The sequence below is a fragment of the Anser anser genome (genome assembly GCF_964211835.1).
Source record: "Anser anser genome assembly, chromosome: 6".
NCBI lineage: Eukaryota > Metazoa > Chordata > Aves > Anseriformes > Anatidae > Anser > Anser anser.
Genome location: NC_139726.1, coordinates 25474076 through 25500868, shown reverse-complemented (window position 1 = coordinate 25500868; position 26793 = coordinate 25474076). Strand labels below are relative to the sequence as shown.

Sequence of the window (26793 nt, the reverse complement as noted above, 5' to 3'; positions counted from 1 at the left end):
CTTTTATTTGTGATGTTGAAGTGTGCATCTCATTATTACTGCTTTTCTGAAACACGACCAGTTACTTCCATAGCAGTGTACAAAGGCGTATTGTGTACTACAAATTGAAGGCTTCTCTACAGTTTTTACATTGAAGATAGTTTACTTCTAGTCTTTACACATATACTTCTTTAAAGCTTAAAATTCATACACAAAAATCTTATAGCAAATTCGAATCTCTGAAGTGATTTTGAGTGCATATACAATGCAAGACTTTAAATTTAATTAAAAACAACAACTGCAACAACAAAAAATATCAAACTTGGACAATGAAGTGATGAAAGACAGAACTGTGCTCATCCCATCTCATATTTTGGTAGCTGGCTCTTGGTGTTACTCTTTAGTGTTTTTGGTTCTTACATGATCAGCCTTGTCATGACTTAATTTTCACTGTCAATTCTGTTGGAATAAACTATTTTAGATTTTTTTTTCCATATTACTTTGCACACTAAAAATGCATTGATTTTACTGAAAATGACCACAGGTCTTAAAGGGTAATGTATTTTTATACAGTCTTTTATACAGTCTTTTAAGAGTTTAGCAATTATGAGTGCTGCTGTTGGGATATGACATTTAGAAGAACGGTGACTCTTCTGAAAGTCCAAAAGCTTCCCCCAAATCTGGGACACCTACAAGTATTGGCAAATACTGCTGATTGGCTTTATTATTTTAGAAACATGATAATCTTGCAAAATCCTACACAAACTTAAGAAAAAAAAATAAAGGTAACCTCGACAGACTCCTAGTTTGTCTTCTCTTTTTAGTTTTGAGTCTTCTGCTTCCATTTATGCACAATTACAAGCTGGATGTTTTGTCAAAAACAATAGCCTTCTCCCCTCCACCCCCATCATTTTTAAGGCAGAATCACAAAGAAAAAGAGAATGATTGAGAACTGGGCAAAGAACATTAGTTTAAACTTGCAATACGCTAAATAACATTAATATTATTTTTTCCTCCAATGTTAACACCAGTTAATCTGTTGTTCTTATAAGCAGTTTTAATCCTATTGGCACTAGTCTGTGACATGAGTGCCAGCATTTAGGCATGTCATGTGGAAGTGTCCCACATTTTGAAGCATTGAACCAATTATATATCACTTTTTCTTTATGTGGGGACTGAAGCCTTAGTTTCTAGTTTTGCTACATGAGATGTGGTGTTACAGTGTTTTGGATTATATGATTCTGTTCAACTCAAAATCACTCAATTCCCTTCTTTTCCCTACTGTAATTTAGAGCTTGGGAGCAAAATATCTTTAAAAAAGGAAAACATTTTCAATTAAAATCTGTGTTAGAAATCGTTGAAAAAAAAATAGTATCTACGCCAATTATGTTACCTGAATCCTTCTTAAACTGTGAAAGATGCTCTTTGTTCCTCTTAGCAAAATTTGGTTTTCCTCCTGATTTACAACAGGAGCAAAATTTTCAAACATCTATCTTTTTTCCAGGTATCAGAATGACTTTTACATGTCCATCTGTAGGTTGTCTAGCCTGCAGAGAACTTTTAGACATGGTCATTTTACGCCTGTGTTGATTTTTATTTATTTATTTATATATTTTTTTATACTTGATAGATTTTCTGTAAGTTGTCATCAAGTTTTTTATTGGAAATTTTATTTTTTTCATTATTGTTTTGTCACAGTGCTTCAGAATGGATACTGTGTTCCTCTGCCATTTGCTCATCAAATTTTAAATTTCTTGGAATCATCCCAAGACTTATGCCTAGCAGTAGTTCGCCTGTGTAATTTCCAAATTTCAGCTATTAGAAGCAAAGAGGATGGAGTTCCCATCAATCTGTGACTCTTTTTTACTTCCTTTACTGATTTCTCTGTAGACGTGTGCCCTCTTTATTTTCATGTCCTTGTTCTTTGAGCGAATTAATATTGTAATAATAGATGTAACTTATATTGTTACATTAGGAAACTACCGAGCATGTTTTCCGTTACAATATAAAATCTTATTTACCATACCATTTTAATTAGGTTGTACTCAGAACTTTCTAAATGTCATTACCTTCATTCAAAAAGCAGGCATTTAACTTGGTAACTAGCTGCATGTTTTCACAGGAAGATTTTATTTCTTCATTGAAGTAACGGTAAGGTATTTGAATCTTTCTGCATCATTTTTGCACACAATTTTATTGATAATTTTTTTCACAAGCTGCACATACTGCTAGAAGTAGTGTTACCATCTTTAAAAACAACACTGAGTACATTGGTAGCTTAAATACTGTGCTCTGATCTTCCTGAATAGGTCCTGCATGAAAGCAATTCAGTAAGTAATGCCTGAAAGTTATTTTAGTAATAAGCATTTATGTAGCAAAATGATAATTATCTAACTTTGATATCAAAATAATTCTAATTTCTCATTAAGAGTTTCTAAAACACCAAGTGCTAGAACTTTGCAAAATTTGAAGTTAGGTGCTGATAGACAATTTTTAGTGCATAATGTAGAGATTCTATCACTTTCATTTTGATTTTTCTTTTTTAAAGAATGAGTTAGATACTATTATATATGTGTGTTTGGAGAGAGAGAGAAGCGTTTTCTATTTTTGTAAGCAGCATTTGGGTAGTCTGCAGAAATACTGTGTTATAACAGGTACAGATACAGAATGATTGTTTTAAACACCACGACTAATAATTTTAACAGTATTTAGAAACACTGGAGAAAAGCCTCGAACTATGCTAGCACCAGGGACAGACAAGCATGAAAGATTAATGTAATTTTGCATATAATGATGCACATTCTTACACAAAAAATCCATCTGCAAGTGTCATGTCAGTCAGCAAAAATCTTTGATGGGTGGATGCAGCTGGGCTGTCTCTTCTGGCAAAGCTGGCCTAGAAAATGCTAAATGTAGTTATGATGCTTTGTGCCATCTGTAGTATGCCAGTTTATCCTGTCTTCGCTGGCATTTACGGTACTATGTAGGGTATCAGCAAACACAGAGACATCAATGTAGAGTGACAGATTCATTTCCTCCAGAGGCTATGAACTCTGGTGTATACTTGTGCCACCTTCCTCTGTGTGTTATATTCTGTTGTCACTGGTATTTGGCTTGATTTCATACTTCTGTGTTTAACTCATATTTTTGACTTGGCAATTTGCATATCCTAACACAAAGGCAATTAAATGTGATTGATACTGAAATAATTCAGTCTTAACTGAGGGTATGCTTACATTTTCCTGAAGTTTACCAACTGTGTCAGTGCTAAAACTTCCATTTTGATGCAACAAACATCTTCTCTAATTTTCTGGATTTAAATGTACTAAATAGGCCTGTGTCTGATACCATCTGAGTTTCAATGTCTTGTCTTTCAGCTAGTCTGACTGTACAACTTACCTTTCATAATTATAATGCATTTAATGATCAGAAAATATATTCTGCACCAAATTACTGTATGTTCCTTATGCTAGAAGGAAAAAAAATATTTTATCTAATCTTCTGATAATAAATAATGTTGTTTTCCACAGTAACTGAATATGAAGGACATGCTCTCTCGGTACTGAAAGAATGTGAACTCCAGGCATTTGATGGGTAAGTTGGTTAGAGGCAATGAATGTTAGTAAGCCTCATAACAGTAGTTTTTATTTGTATTCTATCCAAAGCTATGCCAGTAGGTATTTCATGAGTTACTCCATTTCAAATATATATTCAGTCGGAGAAAATCAATTCTAATTAGGTGCTTTATTTTTTTATTACTTACTGAAAAAAATATGTATATTAGACTGATAAATAATGGTAAATAACCATAAAGCTTTCTTAAATACATTTCATGAAGACTTCATTCTGTATTTGCAAGAATGAAGCAAGTGCTTTTTATTTCACTCTATCCATTCAAATGCCTCTTAAGGAGAACATTTTATATAAAAGTTACCTGAATGGTTTTTTGTTTGTTTTTTTTTTTTGTTCCCATTAAAAATTCTAAAATTAAATCATTCAAGCTTATTTGAAGTCAAGAATGAAAATTTTTATTCAATCATTTTTAAAAACCTTGCAGTTGTGTAGATTAATACTGCAATCTTAGTTATTTTTACATTTACAGGAGCATATTCAGTTGGAATTGGAATAAATTGGAATAGGTTTGTGTGCTGTGGAAGTCTAACAGCATTTCTCAGAGCTGTTATCAGAATATGCAGTGAGCTACACAACAAGGCTTAAGTGTTTTATAGGCTGATTCAATTTTTAGTAGTTCTAGAAACTCACAGAGATACGTGAGAAAATTTATCAGAAGATGTATTTTAGGTATTTCAAATTTTGAGGATAATTTATTTCAATCTAATAACTGCCTTTTGGGGTGATGGTTGGGGAACCAGTTTGTCCTGGGAAGCAGATACGAAGGCAAAAAGGAAAAGCCTATCAGGTATTCTCTTGCACAAACCCCTTCTGCTCTGAACCATATTTTATTGTTTTGTCTGTGATCATTGGGTGCAGTTACTGGAGTACTTGTGTGAGGCATCTCTCTAGTAGCCAGATACAAAGGGAAGTAGGAACAGAAGAAGCTGGAAGAAAATACCACGGTGACTGGATGTCTGAGGTGAAAAGATCCCCATCCTTTCTAAGTTGGTTGTTCAAGTGTTTGCTTTTGGCTTGTAGGTGTTTTTTTTTTTTTTTTCTTCCTCTTGTGTGGAAATTAAGTAGATTTTATTAACAGAGGTTATGAGTAAAAATGAAATTTCTGAAGTGTTTGAAAAAAGTTTTATAACTTCCCCAAAAGCCTGGCTTCCACCCATGTACTCATTCAGTAAAGCACAATAAGAGCATCCTATTCAATATCTAACTTGGGATGCTTTTTTGATGCGAGGTTGTAGGGAAAATGAATTGCAAGGGTAATTTTTTCAACTGATGTAGCTGGAGATATCTTGATGGGTTATTCAAGAAAACGCTTTGGTGTTTCCCAAATAAAATTTTAATTATAATTCTAGTTTATTGAAAATTAAACCAGAAAATGTATGGGATCTGTTTTGAATTGAAAATTAACTCCATAGCCATGAAATCATACTACAGATGAAAAAACACCCTTTTAGCAATTCTAGTAGCCACCTGACATGGTGTCACTTCACTATTTCCAGTGAGTCTTGAGAAGTTTTACTTGTATACTGTGCACTGTTGTTTGTGACTTGGCAGATTCCAGTTCTTTTCAGTTGTGCCCTGGCTTCCTGTCCAGTTTTGTTCAAGTCAGCTACTGTATCTGTCCCTCAGTTCCCTGTTTACAATGTAAACAGGAGAACAGTGCTTCCCTACCTCCAAGACAGAACAGGTTTTTATTCATTACAGTAGGTAAAAAGTACAGTAAAATACAACTTCTGATCTTGAATTTCTTTCCAGAAGAGTTATGTTAATGTTGTCTTTCCAAAAGAGTTATATTTCCTGCATGTTAAACAGTATATGAAATAAATTAGAAGCTTTCAACTTGCCAGTAGGGTGTTGCAAGTTCTTTGTATTTGTATCTTGGTGCTTTCTGTAAGCAATACTGTTGTGTTTTAATTCTTTGTCAAATCTGTTTTTGTCTGGCTTCTATTTCATTTATTTTCTCTGATTTCTCCAGCTCCCACTATGTTTTGCAAGATCATAGACGTGTCATGCTGCATCTTGTATACTTCAACTCTTTTGCTCTTCCCCCTTTTCTTTTTTCTTACTGACGTAAGAAATTACCCACGTTGGCAATGTGCTTTTTCCCTGCCTTGGGGCCAAGCTGTGGTGAGAAATAGAGTGCATTTGTGATGCCTCTGAGCTGCATTCTCTTGTTTGTACAGTTACAGAAATATGCAAGGTATATACAGGTATTTCTTCCCTAATTAGGGGCCTACACTATTATGGATTTTGTTTAAAGTAGCTTGGGTTAGACAGACTTTAGGGAACAGTTGATTAAGAAACTTGTGTCTGATGGCTAGACAGATGTTTTTTCCTCTAAGAAGGCTTCTTCATGGTCTTAGTTAAATCTGTTTGCTCAAGGCTTTCTACTCCTTATGCATAGCAGGTTCTTGCTGATTAGGTCTGGAATCCCTGGTGCCTGATGGTATCTCTTATTTCTGGCCAAAAAGGCAACTCTTGATGATTCATGTTAAATTAATAAAAAACAAAGTTTGCATATTTTTGTTGTTGTTATTTTGTGGATCATTCATCTGTGTATAACAACAAAAAATACAGCCCCCCAAAATTAGAAGAATATATATATGTTTTAAAAAGTATTAATATACAGCATCCACATTTAAGTCCCTCTAGGTGTACAGTTTATCATGTTTTTGTTGCTGTGGCAGGGATATTTAAGCCTAGGTATAAAACAAGAACTAAACCAAAAATGAGGTAAAAAAAAAAAAAAACACACAGATGATGATTCCTGATTATAAGCAGGAAGAGAATGGGATCCAATCTTTCTTTCTTTCTTTCTTTCTTTCTTTCTTTCTTTCTTTCTTTCTTTCAGCAGTGTTTAGCTAGAAGGAAGTGGCAATATTCCCAAGAATTTAGTAATTAAAAAATAGACAGAACCTGTGATAGTTGAATTTAAACGTTTAGAAACACTTTTTTTTTTTTAAGCTTACTGTTTTTCTGTGGTTGAATTATCGGACAGTTTCACAACTGCATTCATATAGATGTATGAAAGAAATGGTTACTTTAAGTAAGTGCCTCTTAAAGTAAACCTGACTTACCTATATTTTAAAGGTTTGGAGTATACTATTACCATTTTTATCTTTAAAATGTGTATGTTAATAACCTCTAACTTTCAGTTATACAGATTGGGAGAATCAAATTCTAAGTTACTTAAATAAAACTAAAAATAACAACAACAACAAAAAAGACACTTGCTGTAACTGAGCTTTTACAGACAAATGCATTCCTCTCTATAGCCACAGCAGGTGGGAGTTTAATTACATGCTCCAGAAGCAGTGATTAAGTACCTTCATGCAAAGGATTGCTGGTACTAGGGTTTTATACCTTCCTGAATCCCTCAACTGCCTGCATAGTATCTGGGATTAACTGTTTTCAAGTATTTTTAGTTTTATAGTAATATTTGGTGAGTTGTTATTATAATGGTAATTAAAAAGCAGGAGAATGCTTGTGTGGGTCAGTACTGAAAGGTTCGAAGAACTTCTCCACTGAAGCACTTGAGCACGTGCTTAATTCCTGTGCCTGTTCGGTTCTGTGGCTCCGGTGCGCTCACGTAACTTGTGATAAGGTGAAGTTGTAATTTATAAGTTGTTAAACACAGTTGTTACTACTTGGATAGAAGGAAGCAGAAATAAGGATTCTTATATCTTACTAGTTAATATTCGCTGATCTGGCAGTAGAGCCCCAACAAGTCCTTAAGAAAGAATGGTTTTTAGCTACTTGCAGTGCTGTTATGTAGACGGGGTGTGGTAGCTGTGCTGTCCTTGTTTGCTCAGTTATGAAACGGCTTTTGCATTTTTGTTTTGTAATAGGGTAGTTTGTGTCGGTGGAGATGGATCTGTCAGTGAAGTTGCTCATGGTCTGCTACTTAAAGCCCAGATAGATGCTGGAAAAGGTACAGACTATATACCAGCGCCTGTCAGAGCATCAGTCCCTCTTGGAGTAATACCAGCAGGTGAGGCTAAACAGTACTGTTACATTTTGTCAGTCATCTGTTTTAAGTCCCTCTGGCGTGTTTTATAGTTCTGGCTACTGAAGGCAGTTCTTGGTGCTAAAGCTTCAGTTACTTAAGGGAACTATTGAATAAATGACCTAAATTAGTGATTTAGATTGATTACAAATGACTAGATTTTAAATCATTATGATAATTTATAGTAATGGCACAGATGAGCTCTTTGCCTAAAGGAAGTAGCTCTGGGAGAATAAAACTAAAATCATCTTCAGTTGATCCATGCAAAGATCACATTTTGCCCTTATTTGCCAACAGAAATGATACCAAATGTAAACTTTATTTTCTAGAATGTCTTTAATATAAGCCATGGTGATTTTGCTTCTCACTCTAGTTTTCTTGGCAGATTCTCATTTGGATTCATGCTTACAGTCTATTTTTAAACGGTGTGCTATGAATACATTTTTCAGATGGTATTAAAAAAATACTGTGCACTCAAAACTGCGTATCTCTTCTTTATTTCTATAGATCTGAAAATTCATAAAATTTATGCTTTTCTTTTGAAAAATACTCTTGCTCCTTTCTTTACTTGTACTTAAATCTTGTGTGTTTTTTTTTTTTTCCTTCTCCTCCAACATTTCCGATTTTCCCTTTTCAGTATTACTTGGACCAGCTAGAATTAGTACAGGCAAGGCTGATACTGCACTGGTATCTTCCATTTGAAAGAGGAGCAGTATTTTTGCGTGGAAAGTACCCTGTGGTGTGGCTGTTGATGTGACTGTTGTTGCAATTTCTCAGATGTTTATAACTAGTAAGGAAAAAAGCCCTGCAGCCAGGTGAACAGCAAATTGTTCTTTTCATCTTTTTACTAAAAAGGGAGCAAGTCACTTCCAGATAGAGCAAGCATGTTTTAAGTGCCTTACTTTGCACTTCTGAAAGCAGCATTAAAACTAGCTTCTAAAATGGTGGCTTCTAAAAATGCAAGATTTTACAAGCTTTTTTTCAAGTTTAAAAAAAAACACAAAAAGCAAACTTGAAAATGTCTTGGGAAAAGATGCAATGATCTCAAAAATGAAGCAAATAAATTTTATATCAGCAATTTGACCATCACTTGTTAATTCAGGTGCTGTGAAGGTCTTGATGGTGGTGAGATGGGAATCTCTCCAGCTCTTCACTCCATGCTCTCTGTCTGTGCTCAGGTCACTGTGCATCATCGTTAGTGCTTATTTTCTTCAGTTTGTCAACAGATGAGTGCCATAATCAAAAGGGATATGTAGACGTAAAAGAATAACGTGTTGACTTCTATGGCAATAGACTTCCTTGAAAGAGTCTGAGACCAATTTATATAATGATAGTATGAGAAGTTTCCTAAAAATGTTCTGAAACTTACTTTATTTCAATACTTGTTGACATTTCAAAAAGTAGTTAGGAAATAGGTAAGTGTGATACTTGTGTACATGAAGAAGATGTACCTTAATGGTCAGTTAATCTTTCCATCCCCATAAATCTATTGAACCAAATCATGAAGATTTTCTAGCTGACTAAGAATAGAAACCATGTTATGGGATTGCATGCCTTGAATGGATTAAAATCTGGTTTGGGCCACTCTTATTAGTAGTTAGAGCAGCATTTTGAAGTTTCAGACCACTTGATGGGGAGGAACTACTTTTGAAACTCTCACCTCCTGGACAGAAAGGTCTGAAGGGAGAGCGCATTTTTACTAAAATCCTCCACTGAGGTAGCGGACCGAGCTGCCTTATTCTGGTCAAAATCAAATGGATGAGATGTGGGGAAGCCTGCAGAGGTACTGCTGGCCATAGCAAGAGTGTTTGTTGCTATGGGAACTACTGCTAAGGAACTGTATGGAGGGGGAATCAGAGGCAGGGGAGGGGGAACTGGAAGGGCATTAAAAAAGCAATCCAGTTGTTATAGAACAAGAGACAATCTGTATCTGATGACTGCGAGCCTTTTAGTCCTAAATGGTTCATTTAAATAAATTCATGATTTCCAATTAATTCGGAAAATAAAATATTACTGAGGGACTGTTAATTTCTGCGATATTTCAGGCAAAGAACCAAAATGTTGGTGCAGTTTTCATCAGAATTTTAGCTATGCTTGACTAGGAAGTCATTACATCACATTTATCTGTTTGGATGGGGGAGACATTAACAGCCTTATGAATATTCATGTTGTCTGGTTAATTAAGTTAATTGTACTGCAGAAGTGCTTGCACTTCCAAGGACAATTTTTTTCCCTACAATTTTTGTTTGCTACCTTCATCAGTCATGCTTTACATGACCTGCAGACACTTTGTCCTTACTGTGACGCTTTTGTGCGTTTCGTAGGAAGAGTGTTGTAGGAAGTTGTTTGTAATGTCAGGAAACTGGGTGAGTATTTTGAGCAGAATTATGGTTTTGGAATAATAAAATCTTGTTTCTGTGTAAAAAAAAAAAAAAAAAAAGCTGGTGACTGAGATGCTGGAGTTGTACGGCTGAAACCTCTTTCTGCTGGTTTACAGTAAATTGAGTAGTTGGGTCGAGATCTAAAAATGTGACCCTCACTAATTTGTGAGGAGTGCAAAGCCCATACATGAGCATCAAAGAAGGTTATTAGTCTCTGTCGTGTAATACAACAGTGGTCAGGGGAACCATCTTGTTATTGGTAAATAATATTCCAAGCTTACCTAGGGCAGGAAAGGTTGGAAGAAGTTTGTTGACTTGGAAAGATGAATGATGGCATTAAAGTCATGATTATTGAATCACCATTTAAGTCAGCAAAGATTGAAAGCTTGTATTCTAGCTTTTTTTTTTTTTTTTTTTTTAAATGATGACTTTTATTGTTATGGCCTTGTTGTTTATAAGCTTTCTTTGTGGCATCCTGTTTGTACAGGACACAGATAATGAGATGGATGATTCAGTCATCATTGAGGTCAAGATGCTGTTAGGCATCTATTAAGAGTTTTTTCTGAAGAAAGTGGTGGTGCTTGCTACTGCAATATTACTGTGCTGGTCCTGGATCTGAAACTTGAAGGGCTCATCTGGATGCAGTACTTACATTTCTGAACACAGGCAGAACTTATTTCTTGGGAGTCGGGACAGGACAGCGTTTTGTTCTTCTGCAAATGTTAATGAGCTCCACAGATTTAAGAGAAGGGTGCAATTACTTGTGCTATCCTGTTTAGTAGGGATGTGATTTAGCTCTCATTAAAGTCAGCATGAAGATTGGTATTGATTTCAGCCCTGACCATTTGTTATCTTGCTGCCATCTGTATTGATGAATTACTTTTCCTTAAATGAGGAATTCCAGGTTTAAGAGATACCAAGTGTGATCTTCAGAATTTTATTCCACCCTGTACTCTTTTACTGTCTTGATCTTCAGTGACATAGAAATACATAATAAACTGCACTTCCTGTTAGTGTATCTAAAGAAACTTTCTTTTGGACTAAAAAAGCAAAAATTTGCATTTAGCTTTTGGAGTTTATCCATCTCTCAAAGTACTTCGTAAGCCAAATCTTCTTATTTAAATTCCTTTTTTTTTTTTTTAATTAGGAAAAGCGGAAGTAAACTTAATGGTATAGTCACTGTAAAATTCTGAGAAATATGTGAATTAAATTGCATTTCTGTTTGAATTGTTCAAAGAATCAAACTGCATGTAATCTGATTTCTTCCGTGTACCACTGAAGATGTAAATTTCAAAGAATGTTTTATGTCTGTTATCCTGAGAGATGTACCTTGCTTATTTCCTTTACATAACAGGAGCCTGGAGGCCCTCACTCAGAGCTTCTCTCTCTGAGGTTGTGAAGGCTTTCCATGAGGCTCTGAATTGCTTTCAGAGACTCTAGTGACCTGAGGGAGGTAACAGGTACCCTGTGAGATACTGAGATAAAATTCATAGTTATTTTACAAATCACTGGAAAAGAAATCAAAGCATGTAGTGCTGCATAAGAAAAACAAGATGCCTTTACAGCTATGTAACTGTGCACATCAATGTTTCCATATTTACTGTTGTTTTCTACCACTAATGGGACATCAAAGATTGCAGAGTTTTGAGACTGGCATAGATTTTCAGTCTGGTACAGGATACTTTTAAAGTGCTTATTTGAGTGCCTCTTGTTTGAAATGTAATGGTCTCTTCCCTTCCTTGATTTTCTCTCCTCCTCCCCCCTACTTTTGACAAAGTTTAAATGCATCCATAAAACTTAAGGCAAATTTATCATCCAGAATTGTCTACTGCTGCTGTAACATATTAAATTATTCAAGCAACAAGAAAATGATTTGAAAATCTGAGTAAGTAAACTCATTCCTTTATGGAATGTTAGGTTCTAAATTGTTCATTTGTAATTTTTGTAGTTTTAATTAATGTGTTATCAAATTATTCATGCCTTACTCAGTGCTCTATCCTGTCTGCTTGGCGGCAGGCCCTGGTGTTCTGTTTGTGCAAAAGTGGATCCTGTGGCCCTGCTACTTGGCCAAGTTAAAGCTGTTTTTCAATCATTAGTGTTGTTCTCATATGTAAAATTGACACGCTATAATCAACCATATTCACGGGTGCTTCTAAGAACCTAAGAGGTAGTCTGCAAGGGGAAAAGCGGCTAGCTATCTTTGACTAGATCTTGCAGATTTTATTTATTTATTTATTCTGGGAAACTTGCTGTTTTATACTGGCAGGGCATTCTATTCTTTTCCCAACTTGGAAAAACATTTCGCAAATGTATCCTGTTAGATAATCTGCCTTCTATTATACTTCCTCAGTATTGCACTTTGGTATAAAACAAGACATTTTTAAAGGGGGATTGGTTAAAATCTAAAAAAGCAATATTTACTAAACTCTTTCCCTCCCCTCCTTTGTTTTTTTATGGCACTTATCAAAGAATTTGCAGAGAGGATTTTGTAGACCTCTGGAAATTTTTATGCTTTTAATTTGTACTATTTATCATTTTCGCTGTTACCAAGACTAAACAATTGGGAGGAGGGACTTTTTTTTTTTAATGCAATTATAATATATATTTCTTGTCATCCTCAATATATCTTTCTTATTTTTACAATAGTTTGTGTTTACTTTTACAGGTACTACTAATATTTTGGCCCACACTCTCTATGGTATTAAACATGCAGTGACTGCAACGCTGCACATTGTAATGGGTAAGTACTTTTACATACATTTTATCAGCTTTTAAATAAGAAAGCAGCATTTAGAAGTTTGCCTTAACCATGTGTTTAATAAGCACGTGGTGTTATACTATAGCGCTGTAAACTAGATTGTAAGAGTTTTAAACCCAAATGACTTTATCCTGATTTACAGGGTATTAGAAAGTACCTGTATACCTATGTGGAAAGTTTTTTGCATATAGCTCAGTAACAATGGTTCTGGACCTCATCTTCTGTTAACAAAGATCTGCCATGGAATAATGTCTGATTTTGGCATTTGTGTCCTATTGGTAATGTTCTTGTAATGCAAAAAGTAACCTTTTCCAGACTTGATTGTGTGAACTGTTACTCTGTATGTTATGCAATGATTGGTTGCATATTCATCTGCTTACTTTAATTTAATGTACCTGCCGCTGACAATAGGAAGCTATGCAATACTTTCTGCTTGACAAAGTGATTAGGATTGGACTTTTCAGGGAAGTATTGTCATATTTCTAAAAAATTATCATTTAGCTCTGTGTGCATTTCTTTTAAAAACGAACAGTTTCCATAAGAAAGCTTTATTAAGTAGAAAAGCTGTATTACTTGCCATTCAGTCTGCACAACAAATAGGTTTTTGAATGTGAAAATGCAATTATGCTAAAAGGAAAAACTAAGTTGCCAGTGGAAACCTTGTTTTCAGGACTTAGAAAGTATGAAATGCTTAGTTGAGCGATGATAATATTCTTCCTAAAGCGTTTTTTCTTTAGGGCACTTTTTTGTTGTTGTTGTTTTAATAAAAAAACAGAGAACAATGGGGAAGGAAGTTTCAGCCTGAATGTTTGTTTTTCATACCTTTGCAGTCAGCAGTGGAACTCTTTGCTATGTTGTTTAGATAGCAATACATAAATTTACATGCAAAATCTGAACCTGTCTTTTTAAATCAGACACTCAATCTACTGGAAACCACAGGTTCTATTGCAGAAAAAAACTATGTACCCTGTCTTGAATGGGATTAGGTATCTAAATTCTCTAACTTTAAAAACAATTCATGGAATCATAGAATGGTTTGGGTTGGAAAGGATCTTAAAAATCATCTAATTCCAACTCCCCTGTCATGGGCAGGGACACCTTACACTACACCAGGGTGCTCAAAGCCCCGTCCAACATTTGCAGCCTTTTCACCAAATATTTATAATGATTAAACATTGTACTAGAGGAGTTTCAGTATCTCTTAAATATAAGTTTCAAATGTGTTTATGTAGCAACATTACATTTTCTCTGATACTGATTTCTGAAAAGCTGTAGAGTAATTGAATGCCAGACCATGTGCAGCCTGATGGATTGGCTGGATTTTTGCAATAACAATTTTAACATTTTGAAACATCTGAACATTGTTCTCTGAATTGAGTACTTCTACAGTTTTGATTGTATCTAAATTGATTTCAGTTTTCATTAGTAAAACTTGACTTCCTAAGAAGATAAGAGTCTAGAGTTCTTTCTCTCAGTTAAGTTAGCTGGATAGGAAATGGTAAGTTGTATTCAGTTAAAATACAGATGTTATTTGTAATTTCTGATCTTTGTCTTTGAAATCTTAGGTCATATTCAACCAGTAGATGTCTGTACTTTCAGTACTCCAAGCAAGCTTTTGCGTTTTGGGTTCTCGGCTATGTTTGGTTTTGGTGCAAGGACTCTAGCTTTGGCTGAAAAGCACCGTTGGATGCCCTCCAATCAGCGGAAGGATTTTGCTTTTATCAAAACACTGGCAGATCTCAAGTATACCATAAGTTGTTATATTTTTCTAATATTCCTATTTTTCTTGAGGAAAATCCAGTAATTAATGTGGTAAAATATAGACAACAGTAGTTTAGCTATCTTATTATCTGTTAGAGATGCTAAATTCATTATATTCAACATCTTAAACATTTTAACTGAATAAAAGTTTGTCTAGCAGTCAGAATATTGGATTACGCAACAATAAATGTCACTATTTTCCCAGGCCAGAGGAATGTGAATTATCATTTCTACCTCTACAAATTCCACAGGAAGACTCTCATGAAAATGACAGGTAAGCAAAACTGAGTCAAACAATACAAAATGTACAAAAATGTGCATCTTTGAAGATTAAAAAAAAGTACAAATCCTTTTCTTTGTTCAAATTTGTACATTGGGTAAAACAGTATCTTAAAACAAAAAAATATTCATTTTGACAACTGTATAATTTCATATTTTGTAAAATGGTCCCTGTTTATGAGACTACAGAGGACTTAATGCAAAGCAGTCTTTCTCTAAATATTCCTCTGTTATTCAGTTCCATTAATACTTTCCTCCATTGAGATCTTGTTTTTTTTTCTAAACTAATATTGTTTATATATATGTTCTGAATTTACTTGAAATTATTTTACCTACATGTTTTCACCCTTTCAGAAAGAAGAAAGGGAAAAACAAAAAAAAAGGTGAGCCTTATCTTTTATTATTATGTAAAAATGAACTGTGACTGGTTAAACTGAGTTAATATAGAATTGCTCTGTTATATTTAGGTAGCAAGGATCAATGGCACAAAATTCAGGGTCACTTCCTGAATGTGAGCATTATGGCAATCCCTTGTCTGTGTTCAATGGCACCAAGAGGCTTGGCACCTAATACGAGGTCAGTAGAGGTTTAGAGAATTAGTCATGTCTATAAATTCTGACATCTTACCTTAAGACCTTGGCTTTTCTGAGAATACAAGTGTGTGTTTAGGTAGTCTAGACCCTCTGGAATGGGGGAGGGAGCATGGACTGCGGCAGACTCGATAATCCCAGAAATTGTAATCAGTTTTTGGATCAGGCAAATAAGGTCAAGTAGTCTAACTAGAATAATGAGTGGATAATTGCTGTGATTAAATTAGTTGGCAAGTCCGACTTAAGCAGTAGTCATCTGTCATAGGTTCTGGCTATATGTAGAAACTTCATTCTTGGATTTTATTTTACTTTTTCCAATATAAAGGTGCCATTCATCTTTTGCTTTACAGCCAGGAAAAAACGAAGTATGAGTCTTTCTGCTGTCAAGAAGAACTGAAATTCACACATGTATTCTGCCTTAATTTTGCCAAATTTGGGAAATGCAGCTTTACATGTAGGGTTTTGGAAAACAAATGAGTATGTAATCTGGTTGTTGACATTGATTCATTTTGCCTCAGCTTATTGTTGAGAGCATGCTTTGTGGTGATCAAACAGCTATCAGGTGATAAATCTTTGCAGCTGATGTTTTCAGCGGATGATAAGCAGAATAGCAAGTACGAACTTCATGAACATGAAAATACATGTACATGAAATACAACACACTCCCTCACATAAGAATTCAGAAAATTTTCTTATATATTCAGAAACTTTATATGTAAAACCACTCATAAAAGATTATGGAATGTGTGGTTTGTTTCATTTGATTATCTTAAGTGAAAATATACATGCGTTAGAACTGATCAGGTATTTCTCTTTGAAATTACTTAATGATCTGGTAGGATTTGATCTATTGAAAACAATGTAGAAACAAGTGGTTTTGATGGAGCTCTTCTTTGGAAGTTTTCTGTGCTACAGGAGTCCTGCAGAGGTGCATATGCCTCAAGATAGTGGTGTATTATTTTCCCCTCTAAGGAACTTTGTTCAGCATTTACTCTGTTACAGTCAGTAGAAAAATTCTTACAAGAATTCATAGAATCATAGAATATCCGAGTTGGAAGGGACCCGTAAAAATCATGAAGTCCAACTCCTGGGTCCCCAAAGGACCACCCAAAAATCAGACCATGTGTCTGAGAGTGTTGTCCAAATGCTTCTTGAACTCCATCAGACTCAGTGCCGTGACCACTTCCCTGCCCTGTTCCAGTGCCCGACCACCCTCTTGGTGAAAATCCTTTTCCTGAATAGGTTTGAACAGTCTTGAAATGAATAGTCTTTTTAAGCTTTGCTTTCTCTTTCCATCTGTTCTGGCACCTCCTTCTCAGTGATGAGGAATTTTATGGCAACTCCATGCAATTATTGCAGCTTTGAATGAGTCTGTTTCTCCTATAGTTGTTCAGTGGATCCCCCTGTTTTTATATATAAGGAAATCCTTTTTTACACTCTTAAAAATAATCTTAGGAGTGCAGTCAGCTGGTAGGGTAGGAAGAGTTGGTGCTTCAGACACGTAAATTATTCCTCATAGAGAATAATATCTTGACTGTAAAGCTTTCCAGCACAGGAAACAAATGTTGCACAAATTATTGGAGGTGCAAGACCCGTTATCAGCTAAAGCAGCTAAGCTCAGGCAGCATCAGCTAAATTCAGCTATATTTCTTCACTCTGTCTTATTTTTTCCCTGAGAGCTTTTTGCCATGTGAAGACATTTGAAGCAGTATGAATGCTTTGACTACTGCATGGAACTCTACTTATCCTACCCTAAATTTACAGAAATGTAAAGAACTGTCTGAACTATATGAGCCATGTAGGATGTTTGTGTCTCACAGTGTGTTATGCTTCATTGCAGTTTGGACTTTCAAAAGAATTAATGAGAATTTTTAGTCATCTCAGGAAACACAAGGCCAAAAAGTAGAATGCATTGCCCAGTAACCTGCTATGTCTCTTCCGGTAACAAATATGATAAGAGACGACTTTTTCAATTCCACCATTGCTGTTTTCTAAATCAGTAAACTAGTGCTATGCAGAGTGGCTTGCTGAATGGTTATATAAAAATTATCTTTCTAGGTGGAGCTGTGTTGCAGTCTGAAAACATTCCAGTTGTAGTTGTCAATGAGTCAGGGGCCTATGAGTGGGGAGACATGAAGTAGTAGGCTGAAATAATTTTTTTGAAACATTCTTAGCCTTTTTACCAAGCGTACCTGCTGAATAAATAAATATATATATTCAGAAGATATGAAATACATAATTGCTATATGAAGTACAATCTCAGCAGTGATTGGCATGTTCATCGGATAGGCTTGTTAAAAGTTGGTTTGTTTCCATAACTTCAATGAGACTTAGGAATGGTTGTGTTGAGATTCAGGTTGTTAGCCTGTGACAAGGTACAGTTGCATTATGGAGTCTGTGAAATAATACTAGCTCATTGTCTGACCCAGATTCTCAAAGATGCTAAATATCAATGCAGTTGGATACCTTGTACCATTGAGTAAGAGAAGGCTGTAGTTATGGTCTCTTCTTGATTAACCTCTAGTGTACAACGACCCTTTTCCACAAAATTCCTTTCAGTTTTTTAATTCTGTTCAATGTGAAACATGTAAATAGAACTTTACAGACAATTTCTAAGAGATTCTAGTCGGAGAACAGGATCTTTGTTAGGGCAGCCTGAGTGCTAACGGAGGAGGTGAGTGAGTCCATCTGCACTGGGTCATATAACAGGAATGTGCTTGCACGTGTCAAAGGGAACAGCTACTTGGCATATCTCTGCCTCACAACATTCATGGTGATCATTATTCTTCATTGGAGTGAAAAATGTAAAGATAAGTCTGTGATTTTTAAGAATTCTACTGTTAAGTAGAAAAGCAGTGTTTGTTTTTTAAAATAATATGCATTATGTCCAATAAATTGTATATATTGATAAGGAAACAGAATTTTATTAGTACAGTGTATGTTATAAATATAGAGATGCTATATAACCTCAGTTACAACATTTTAATTGATCTATAGCGGTATGTTTTTTGTTCTGTTTTGGCGAAAAAGTATTTATTTTTTAATTATGACTATTCTATTAATTTGCTCTTGCTCCTAGGCTTTTGAAGAGCCTATTAAACGTCTGATAATGAATTTATTTCTGGGAACTAAGTCTGTCTGCTTTTCAGGTTGAACAATGGAAGCATGGCTCTTATTGTTGTACAAAATACTTCTCGAACTGAGTTTATAAAACACCTGAAAAGATATGCCAGTGTAAAAAATCAGGTACTGTTGATTTCTTTTTGGTGATTATAAAAGAACAGTTAATCGTGAAGATAGACATGCTGTAAGAGTTAATGTTAGCATCCTCATAAGGAGACTTAGCTTCCTGTCAGAATACATTAGCCCCCTTTTTATCTGATTTTTTTTTCTTAAATCACTAGACTAATACCGATTAGCCTATTTCAGCCCATCTGTTGTGGTTTAAATTGTATTTTTGCTGTACCCGTTGTTTTATGGGTGTAAAGCAATTCCAGAACAATAGAGGAAATGCATGCTGTGTTTAAATCTTGTGTAGTACAGACATCAAGAACACAGACTGGGAGGGCTTCATGCAACTCTGTAAGAAATAGGTGAAGTCCTTAATTTCTGCAGATCACTGAATGTTATGTTGGCAGCATCAAGTTATGAACATGAATCTTAGCAGAGATGTGTTCCATGTAGTTATGAATGTTTGTAGAACTGTACTTCAAAATTATGGTCATCCTATTTTGGAAGAAAAAATGAAGCATTGAAATACAGTGCCTTACTGTTGTCCTAAATACCCTGTGTATAGTCTGAACATCCTGTAGTCACTCAAATGTTTCAGGATTATGCGAACTCACTTTTACAGGTAGGTTTGGATTAGATAGCTATCCAGCAGTCAGAGAGTTTGGAGGAGAGGTGGTGATAGTTCCATGTGACAGCACTAACAGATGCCTTTAGGAAATAGTTTGTGTTTTCCACTTATGCCATAGCTACAGTCTTTGAGGAAGGCGGCTTTGCTTTTCTTTGCTTTTATGGTTAAAAATTATAGTTAGAAATTAGAGATTAAGTCTTTAAATATCACCATTTACTGGAATTCTGACTGGCCTCATTGAGGGCGGGTTTACTGGCAATGATGAACAGATGATAGGAAAAAATCTCCTTTTACTTTCATGTATTCTGAAAGCATATGCCATTTTGGCATGTGAAAAATATACCACCTCACCTGTAAATTGAGCAAGTCTGATACAGGAATGTAAATGGAACAATTTTATTTTTATTTTTATTTTTTTTCCTGAGGCACTATTTAGGATAAAAATAGTGTGTTAAACCATAAATGTTAGCCAGAATATATAATACCTCAAGTGGTCAAAGCTAGAGTTGTGTTTTCATATACTTAAGAACATCCCCCCCCCCCCCCCCCCAAAGAAATCTTTTTAATTTCAAGTAATCCAGTTTGTTGCTAAACTATCACCTACAGCTTTCATCTTTGTTTGACATAGATTTGTGTTTGGTTTAGTTCAACTTTCCCTTTGTTGAGACCTACACAGTTCAAGAAGTAAAACTGCAACCAAGATGTATAAGTGGGCTTGATGCCAAAGAAAATACATATTTGAATGCCACTTCTGCAGAAGGAAATTACCCTTGGAATATAGATGGGGACTTAATGGAAGAAGCATCAGAAGTTCATGTTCGGTAAGGCGAAGTATTATATTATGGACAGTATACCTATAATAGATTAGTACTGTAATCTTATATGTATATTAAATACAAATGACACCAAAATGGGGTATTGTAAATACTGTAAGAGTAGTATTAACACTGTGCTAGAGCTCTGCCATATTGCCTTGTGCCTATCTCTGGAAAGGTTTGTTATGCCCTCGAGACCTCTCCTTTCTTGTGGTTCAGTACCTTCCAGCTCCTCTCCTTCCCTTTCTGCAAGTTACTTTACCCTTCTGTTTCTTTGAGGGGAACAGATGTAGGTAAAGGTTGGTGAGTCCTGGGAGGAGCTTGTTTGGGTATGAGGATTGCTGCTTGGAAAGCCCTGTTTGCAACCTTAACGCAAACATGCAGTTGTTCAATTGTGGGAAACATAGTGCTGCTTGAGAATAGTGTCCCTATGTAGGATCAAAAAAAGAATATTAATACATGGGGAAATAGGACTATCGGTAGAAATAAATAAGAGGCAGCTCATTTTTCTGCAGTGTACACAGGATTAGTTGAAGGATCAGTTGAGGTAACATTGTTTGATGTGTAAAATAAAAGGCTGATCATATTATAGGATGACTGAGAAAATAATATACACTTTTAGAGGTTACCTTGTAGGAATTCTCAAAATGTAATTCACCCAATTTTATTCCATATAGCAATTCAGGCATACTTGTTTTCCAAAAAAAAAAAAAAAACAAAAAACAAAAAAACATTGCAAGAGCTGATGAAATTGATAGTTTGATTTCCTCACTTCACAGGGTGCATCCTCAACTTATTAATCTCTATGGAGTGAACACTGATGACCTGGAGAGTTCCAAAGCAACATGCAGTTGCATATAGAAGGGACACACTGCACATTCTGTATTAGAGCCCTTTTCTTATCCGTATGCACTTCCTTCTAAAGTCCCAGTTTTGAACTCATTGAACTCAGTTGTAGCAAAAGGGATGTTTATAGTATTTCTGGCTTTAAATTTTTATCAAGTTATATATATTTTTTTATCAAGATATATTTAAAGAAGCATTATTAGACTTAACAAGAAAAAACGAAAAGTGATTATATGGGTTTCTTTTATAAATTTTGGGTTCTAAAAATGTCCATCAAAATAGATGCAAACTGTGATTTTTCTCTTTAAAATTGTTCAAGCTTCTGCAATAAATATAATATGAGGTATTTTTAAGGCTGCTGTTCATGTTGTCGGGTTACTCAGTTCAAATAGAACTAGTGAGTGGAAATATAGAAATGCAGACAAAATGTGGATTTCTGATAAGGGATTTCCATTTCTAGGTATCACTTTTAATGTTGCTTTAATATGTTTGCTTTCAAGTTTTTTTCTAGTCAAACAGTAAGGAAAAGAGGATATGCTGATGAGTTACACAGCTTCTCTTTGAAAGTTATTTTAAAGACTACTCTTTGTACAAGATAAATATTTAACAATATTTAATGTATACAGAAGGGAGATATTGGAGAACTGGAGGGATATTAAGCATATTTTTTTGTTGCTGAGAATAAAGTTATGATAAATGAGTTATTTGGTAACTGAGTTATTTTGGTAACTATTTTTATAATACTTTGGTAATATTTTTATAAGTGATTTTTTAGATAACTTTACTACAACTATTTGAGATGAATGCAAATTAAGACTGTTTCTGAAAACTGTTTTCCTTTGAGATGATGAAAAAGTAGCAGCCTGGTGAGTTTGTCTGTCTGCAGGGCCACAGGGGTAATGCATGTAGTTGTGTTCACTTGTCTGTGAATTGTTAAGAAAAAGGCTGATGCATAACGGTGTGAAAGCTGTGCTATCTCATGTCTGGAAGAAGTTGCTTGAAGTTATTTGTTTGGAAAGAAGTTAAGTATAATGTGAAATCCAATTGTTTAAGATTTTATTAAATCAGGGTGTAAGCCTTTACATGGGATCTGTATTTTACTTGATTTTAAATCCTGTGAAAAATTCCTACTGGTGATAAATAAGCTAGATGAACATGTGATGCTCCTGAAGTATTGCAGATGGTTAGTTGTGTTCTAAGAACAAGCTGTTACTTGTTGGAAATCTCATACAGTTCCTGTGGACAAACCTGGCTGGCAGTAAAGGCTGCAATCCGTCAATAAAATGCTTGTTTCATAGGCAATTGTTAAAAGAACCTTGCAGCTACAGTTCTCTTCTCTGCACTGGAGTTAGTGACTACAGAGCAGGGTCACAGCATCCTTCAGGTTGAATGAGGCCTCAGCAGGGCTGTAGCCCAACCTCCTGCTCCAAGTGGTCCAGCTATGAGATCAGACCTGGTTGTTCAGGGCTTTCATCCGGTCTGGTCTCAAAACCTCCAAGGGTGGTGATGATGACACAATCTCTTTGAGCCCCTGCTCCAAAGCCAAGCTGTCCTCATGGGGAAGAAGATGTTCATGACGTCCAGGTGGAGCCTCCCATTTCAGTTGATACCTGTTCTCCAAGTCACAGTGAGTAGTCTCCAGTTACGCTCCTATAATTGATACTATATTGCATCAAATATTTTAACATTCATGGCGATTCAAACTAAACTTCATAAAGCTGTCTGAGAAAAATATTCCAACTACATGCAGTAGATTTAACTGCTTTTATTACACAATTGAAAATTAACAAAATTTGAAAACAAAACCAAAAAAAACAGCATTCATGTGCGTAACTTGTTGGGATCCTCTTTATTCAAGTGAAACTGAGTGATGCTTTATAATCTTGCCTTCATCAGCACCCTGTACATTCATTTTTTGTCAGTCTTGTTTATAACAGCTAATCGAATTTTTGCTTTATATGCTAAGAATAGGCAACCAACATTTCCACATTAATAATCAAATCCGAATAGAAAACATTCCAAGGCAACATTATCACATTTACTGGCTTATGTAAACTATTTCAAAGATAGATGCTTTAGTTTTGTTTCTTTGCATTGTTTGTACTAAAAAGAATTTTAATGCTTTTTCCAGTATTTGAGGTATATTTATATGCTGTAATATCAAACAAATTTCTCTTCAAAAATATTTTGGTTAAAGTGCAAAAATTCACTAAAGCCATTCGGAAGATAAACATTTTGTATACGTTTCATAGACTTGCAAGAAAATACTTAATTCTTCACACTTTATTTTGATTTTCTTTTTAAATACATAAACATTCATTTGTCCTTAATGTGCCGAAGATTTTAAAGAGAGAAGTTACTTTAGCGTACTTTAGAACCACAACTTTGGCATCAAATCAAGTGAAAGGAAATTACAAAATGGTCCCCAATACCTTTAGAACCTGTGGACAATCTGGCTTTTATGGCACCAAATACACTCCATTAGAAAAATTGCTTGTTGAAGGCACAAAGTATTGCTTTTGAGTTGCAGGCTAATTTCCATGTGATGGTGCAGCTTCAAAGTGTACGTACATGTTACGTTTGTTTCTCCTTGCAGTTCAGAAACTCAAAGACAAGGCAAGAAAGGCCATATTGCATACTGCTGTTACAATAGATCCAGCTATTGATGACATGGTACATTGTCCAGTTGAACTGGGGAGCAGTCACTTTTTTTTTTTCCTGGGTTATACTATTTATTTCACCAAAGCTAGGTGGCAGTGCAAACTTATCCAGCTGAAGAAACTTTCTGTAGTAGCGGAGCAGTGATTTGAACCATGTTTCTATTCCGTCATTTGCCTTTCCGATGCGTGGCTTCTGAGGATGCCAGTTTGGATGGTATTTATCTGTAAACTTCACAAGAACCTAAGCTAGCTCTCCAAATGACTTACTAAATGCTTTCAGGTGGAGGATTGAAAGATAACATTTGGCCCAGTACAGTTGGCATTTGGAGTGTTTTGGGTACATCTGTTTCTCTGTCATGTGAAGTCTTTCAGATACTGGAAGAATAACAGTACTAAATACTACTATGCTAAGTATAGAAAATCTTCAAATAAATAAAAATAAATATTTGCTTATAAAAAACAAACAAACCTCAGATAGAAATATTTCACTGCAGAAGTCCAAAACATCATGGAGCTGATAATTAAGGAAAGGACAACTCATTCTGTCATTTTTGTAAGTACCTCATTGAAAATGGCTACAAATTATGATCTCCAATACATTATTCTTTCTACAGCTGAGAGAGGATTGTGTACTGTAACCACACAAAATTCCCTGCTCTAAATCCACCTTTGACTTTCCTGGCTCTGGCTTGCCTGGCTGTCTAAGTCTCTGCAATACTGCAGCTGTGTCTGTGAAGCCAAGCTTATGAGGTTACCTTTAGAAGCCCAAGAGAGCTTCTGATAGCTGTTTTCTACATCTGTGCACTCTACTTATGGTCCTTTTATTGGTTTAAGCTACCTTACCCTTGTAAAATTGTCAAAGCAAAATGAGGGGGGATTTCTTCTCAAATGTCTAAACAAAATATTATTGAAACTTGAAAATGAATAGAATAATTCATGCTATTATGTTTGAGATCCAATTTTCTAAGATTGGTCAAACTTTACTTTCTAAGAACTCTTCATTCTGTAACTAATTATTCTTCCCTTTATCTTTAGTGTTCTGATGTTTGAAACCAGAGATGAGATATATATGGTATTTCAAATATTATTAAGACTTCAAAACTGAAACTGTTTTACCATTTTCATATTAGAAAAATAACTGTACATTAAGGTGTAGTCTTCCATACAGATCAAGAAAATAAAGTGTATTTTGTAAGAGCAAGTGAGCTCACGACCTGTTTTCATTTCATTGGTGTTTCTTCTGTGACTTAACCTAAACCTTAATTCTTCATTTCAAAATGACCTTTTATTTGCCCTCTTAGTCGTCTTTGTTCCCACTTGTAAAACTCCAGCTGTCTCTTTCGTTCTTGTCCTGAGTGACCAGTTTGTATTGCCTTTTGAAGAAGCCAATCTGAAATACATAATTTTGGAATCTGTTAGTGTATGTCAGCAAATCTTTGTTATCAAATCTAAACAGCATAACATGAACTAAAATAAAAAGCATATATATGGTGCTTTCGAATGGATGGTATATGCCATTGTTTTGTCATTACCAAGTAATCAATTGTTATTCATCAATTAAAAAGGAGTTGGTTTTAATTTTAACATTCGGGGATGGGTTATACTCTCCTGCTGTGAGGAGTAAGAACAAGTGGACTGTGAACTGTCCATATAATCCTTTTTTTTTTTTTAATGTGAAATGGTAAAAAGGCATTCCAGTTTAATCTGCTTCATTTCTACACTTGCCAGGAAAAACGATGAATGGAGAAAGTCTGCATGTAAGTAAAGGCAGCAATATTTTAATTATTTGTTAGAGAAGCTGCTTCCTTCATAGTTTTCTTTGTTTACCTATCATAGGATATTTTAGTATTTATGCATCAGTTTAAACCATTTTGCTCTGGCAAGAAACTATTTTGTAGATGATTATTGATCATGTGTCAAGGAGCACCACCCCACAAAAACTAATCATTTGATATTAAATTATATAAATCATTTACAAACAATAGATAGCAGAAAAAAACGGGAAGGGGTGATAAAATGATAAAATGAAGGAAAATGGAGAAGTATTTTTGAAAAAAACAGTACATTAGGAGTTATGTTTTTATAGAAAAAACAGATCATACTAAAATACTGTTTATCTTTTAAAGCTGCATTAACAGATCTACAGATCCACCAACAGTCTGAATTCCTCACTCGAGAGCAACTGAGAAATACTGAAAACCTACCTTCCATAATATAAATGAAAGAAGCAAAAACAAGCTAACGCCAGCTATTAAGCCTATTCCAATAATTAGCAGAGTAACATGGTATTTTGGCTTTTGGTGGTGCACGCCTTCTAAATAGACCTGTAAAGTGGAAAATAAGTTTAGTTTTGTTTTTTTTCTAAATGATGCTAAAACAAACTAGGAAAATGAGTTAAATTCTCAAATAATTAACACTGTGTTCATTGTCTGTGTATAGATATGTACAGAATTCCACAATTGCTGTTTTTTTCTAGTTTAACAATTTTATCATGGATTCAGTAAGAAATTTCTTACATATGCTACTTGCTTTTCCTTGTGTAGTTCAATAACTTTCGCATTTTTTTCTGGTGAGGCTGTTGCTCTGACTTCGAACTTCAATGTTGATGCATCATCCTGATTTTAAACAACAACAGAAAAAATCACATATCTTTTCAACACATTAATTCTTACCCAGCAAAAATGGTAACACAGCTGCTCTCAGAAACAGAATCTCACACAAGCACACATGGCTTCATGCCTTTTTCTGATCACAAAACAAATTAGTACCAGAACCTGGAAAAAAGCCCAGTTGGGTTTTGCTTAATGCCACATCCATGCTGCTTTTCTTAGAAAAGCATAATTATGAGTTGGAATTAAATCCCAATCCTACATAACCCAGCTAGAATAGGCAAAGTAATATATACTATAAAATTAAGTGATCTAAAATACATCTTTTTTGGTGGTTTGCACTTTCATATAACACTTTTAAATTTAGCATTGAAAAGATAAAATATGTACTGCCTATCGTTTTCTAATGCTAGTGTTTGACCAAAAAAAAATAATTATATGCAGACAATACAAATACGCCTTGAAATATGCCTCGTAAGTATGAAAAATTCACGTTACCATTTCTAAAAGTGAAGGAGTAGCTTCCAGCTGCAACTGAATGGTTGCTTCTTTTCCACTTTCCATGTTTCCAAGCTTGCAAAGTATTTGTAAGCAGAGACTGTCATTTTTCATGCAGTACT

At 34.9% G+C, this 26793-nt stretch overlaps 2 protein-coding genes across 10 annotated transcripts in view; one reads left to right on the top strand and one right to left on the bottom strand.

Annotated features, from left to right (window-relative positions):
* The window catches only part of CERKL (CERK like autophagy regulator), a 57338-nt gene extending 35737 nt beyond the window's left edge, over positions 1-21601 (top strand). For 6 of the 8 annotated variants that reach the window (XM_083842848.1, XM_083842842.1, XM_083842843.1 and 3 more), the window contains 10 exons: positions 3510-3573; positions 7458-7600; positions 12662-12736; positions 14320-14497; positions 14721-14789; positions 15149-15177; positions 15262-15370; positions 18534-18630; positions 19889-20064; positions 20838-21601. In XM_083842848.1, the coding sequence (XP_083698974.1) occupies positions 3510-3573; positions 7458-7600; positions 12662-12736; positions 14320-14497; positions 14721-14789; positions 15149-15177; positions 15262-15370; positions 18534-18630; positions 19889-20064; positions 20838-20919 (1022 nt within the window). In that variant the 3' untranslated portion in view covers positions 20920-21601. Of the gene's footprint in view, positions 1-3509; positions 3574-7457; positions 7601-12661; positions 12737-14319; positions 14498-14720; positions 14790-15148; positions 15178-15261; positions 15371-15734; positions 15862-18533; positions 18631-19871; positions 20065-20837 lie in introns of those variants that run through there. The other 2 variants (XR_014586387.1, XM_083842844.1) reach the window with 2 other exon arrangements.
* A 1140-nt stretch (positions 21602-22741) lies between these two features.
* The window catches only part of ITGA4 (integrin subunit alpha 4), a 37879-nt gene continuing 33827 nt past the window's right edge, over positions 22742-26793 (bottom strand). For both annotated transcript variants that reach the window (XM_083842803.1, XM_083842804.1), the window contains 4 exons: positions 26672-26791; positions 26081-26179; positions 25769-25888; positions 22742-24954 (listed from right to left, as the gene is read on the bottom strand). In XM_083842803.1, the coding sequence (XP_083698929.1) occupies positions 24862-24954; positions 25769-25888; positions 26081-26179; positions 26672-26791 (432 nt within the window). In that variant the 3' untranslated portion in view covers positions 22742-24861. The remainder of the gene's footprint in view (positions 24955-25768; positions 25889-26080; positions 26180-26671; positions 26792-26793) is intronic.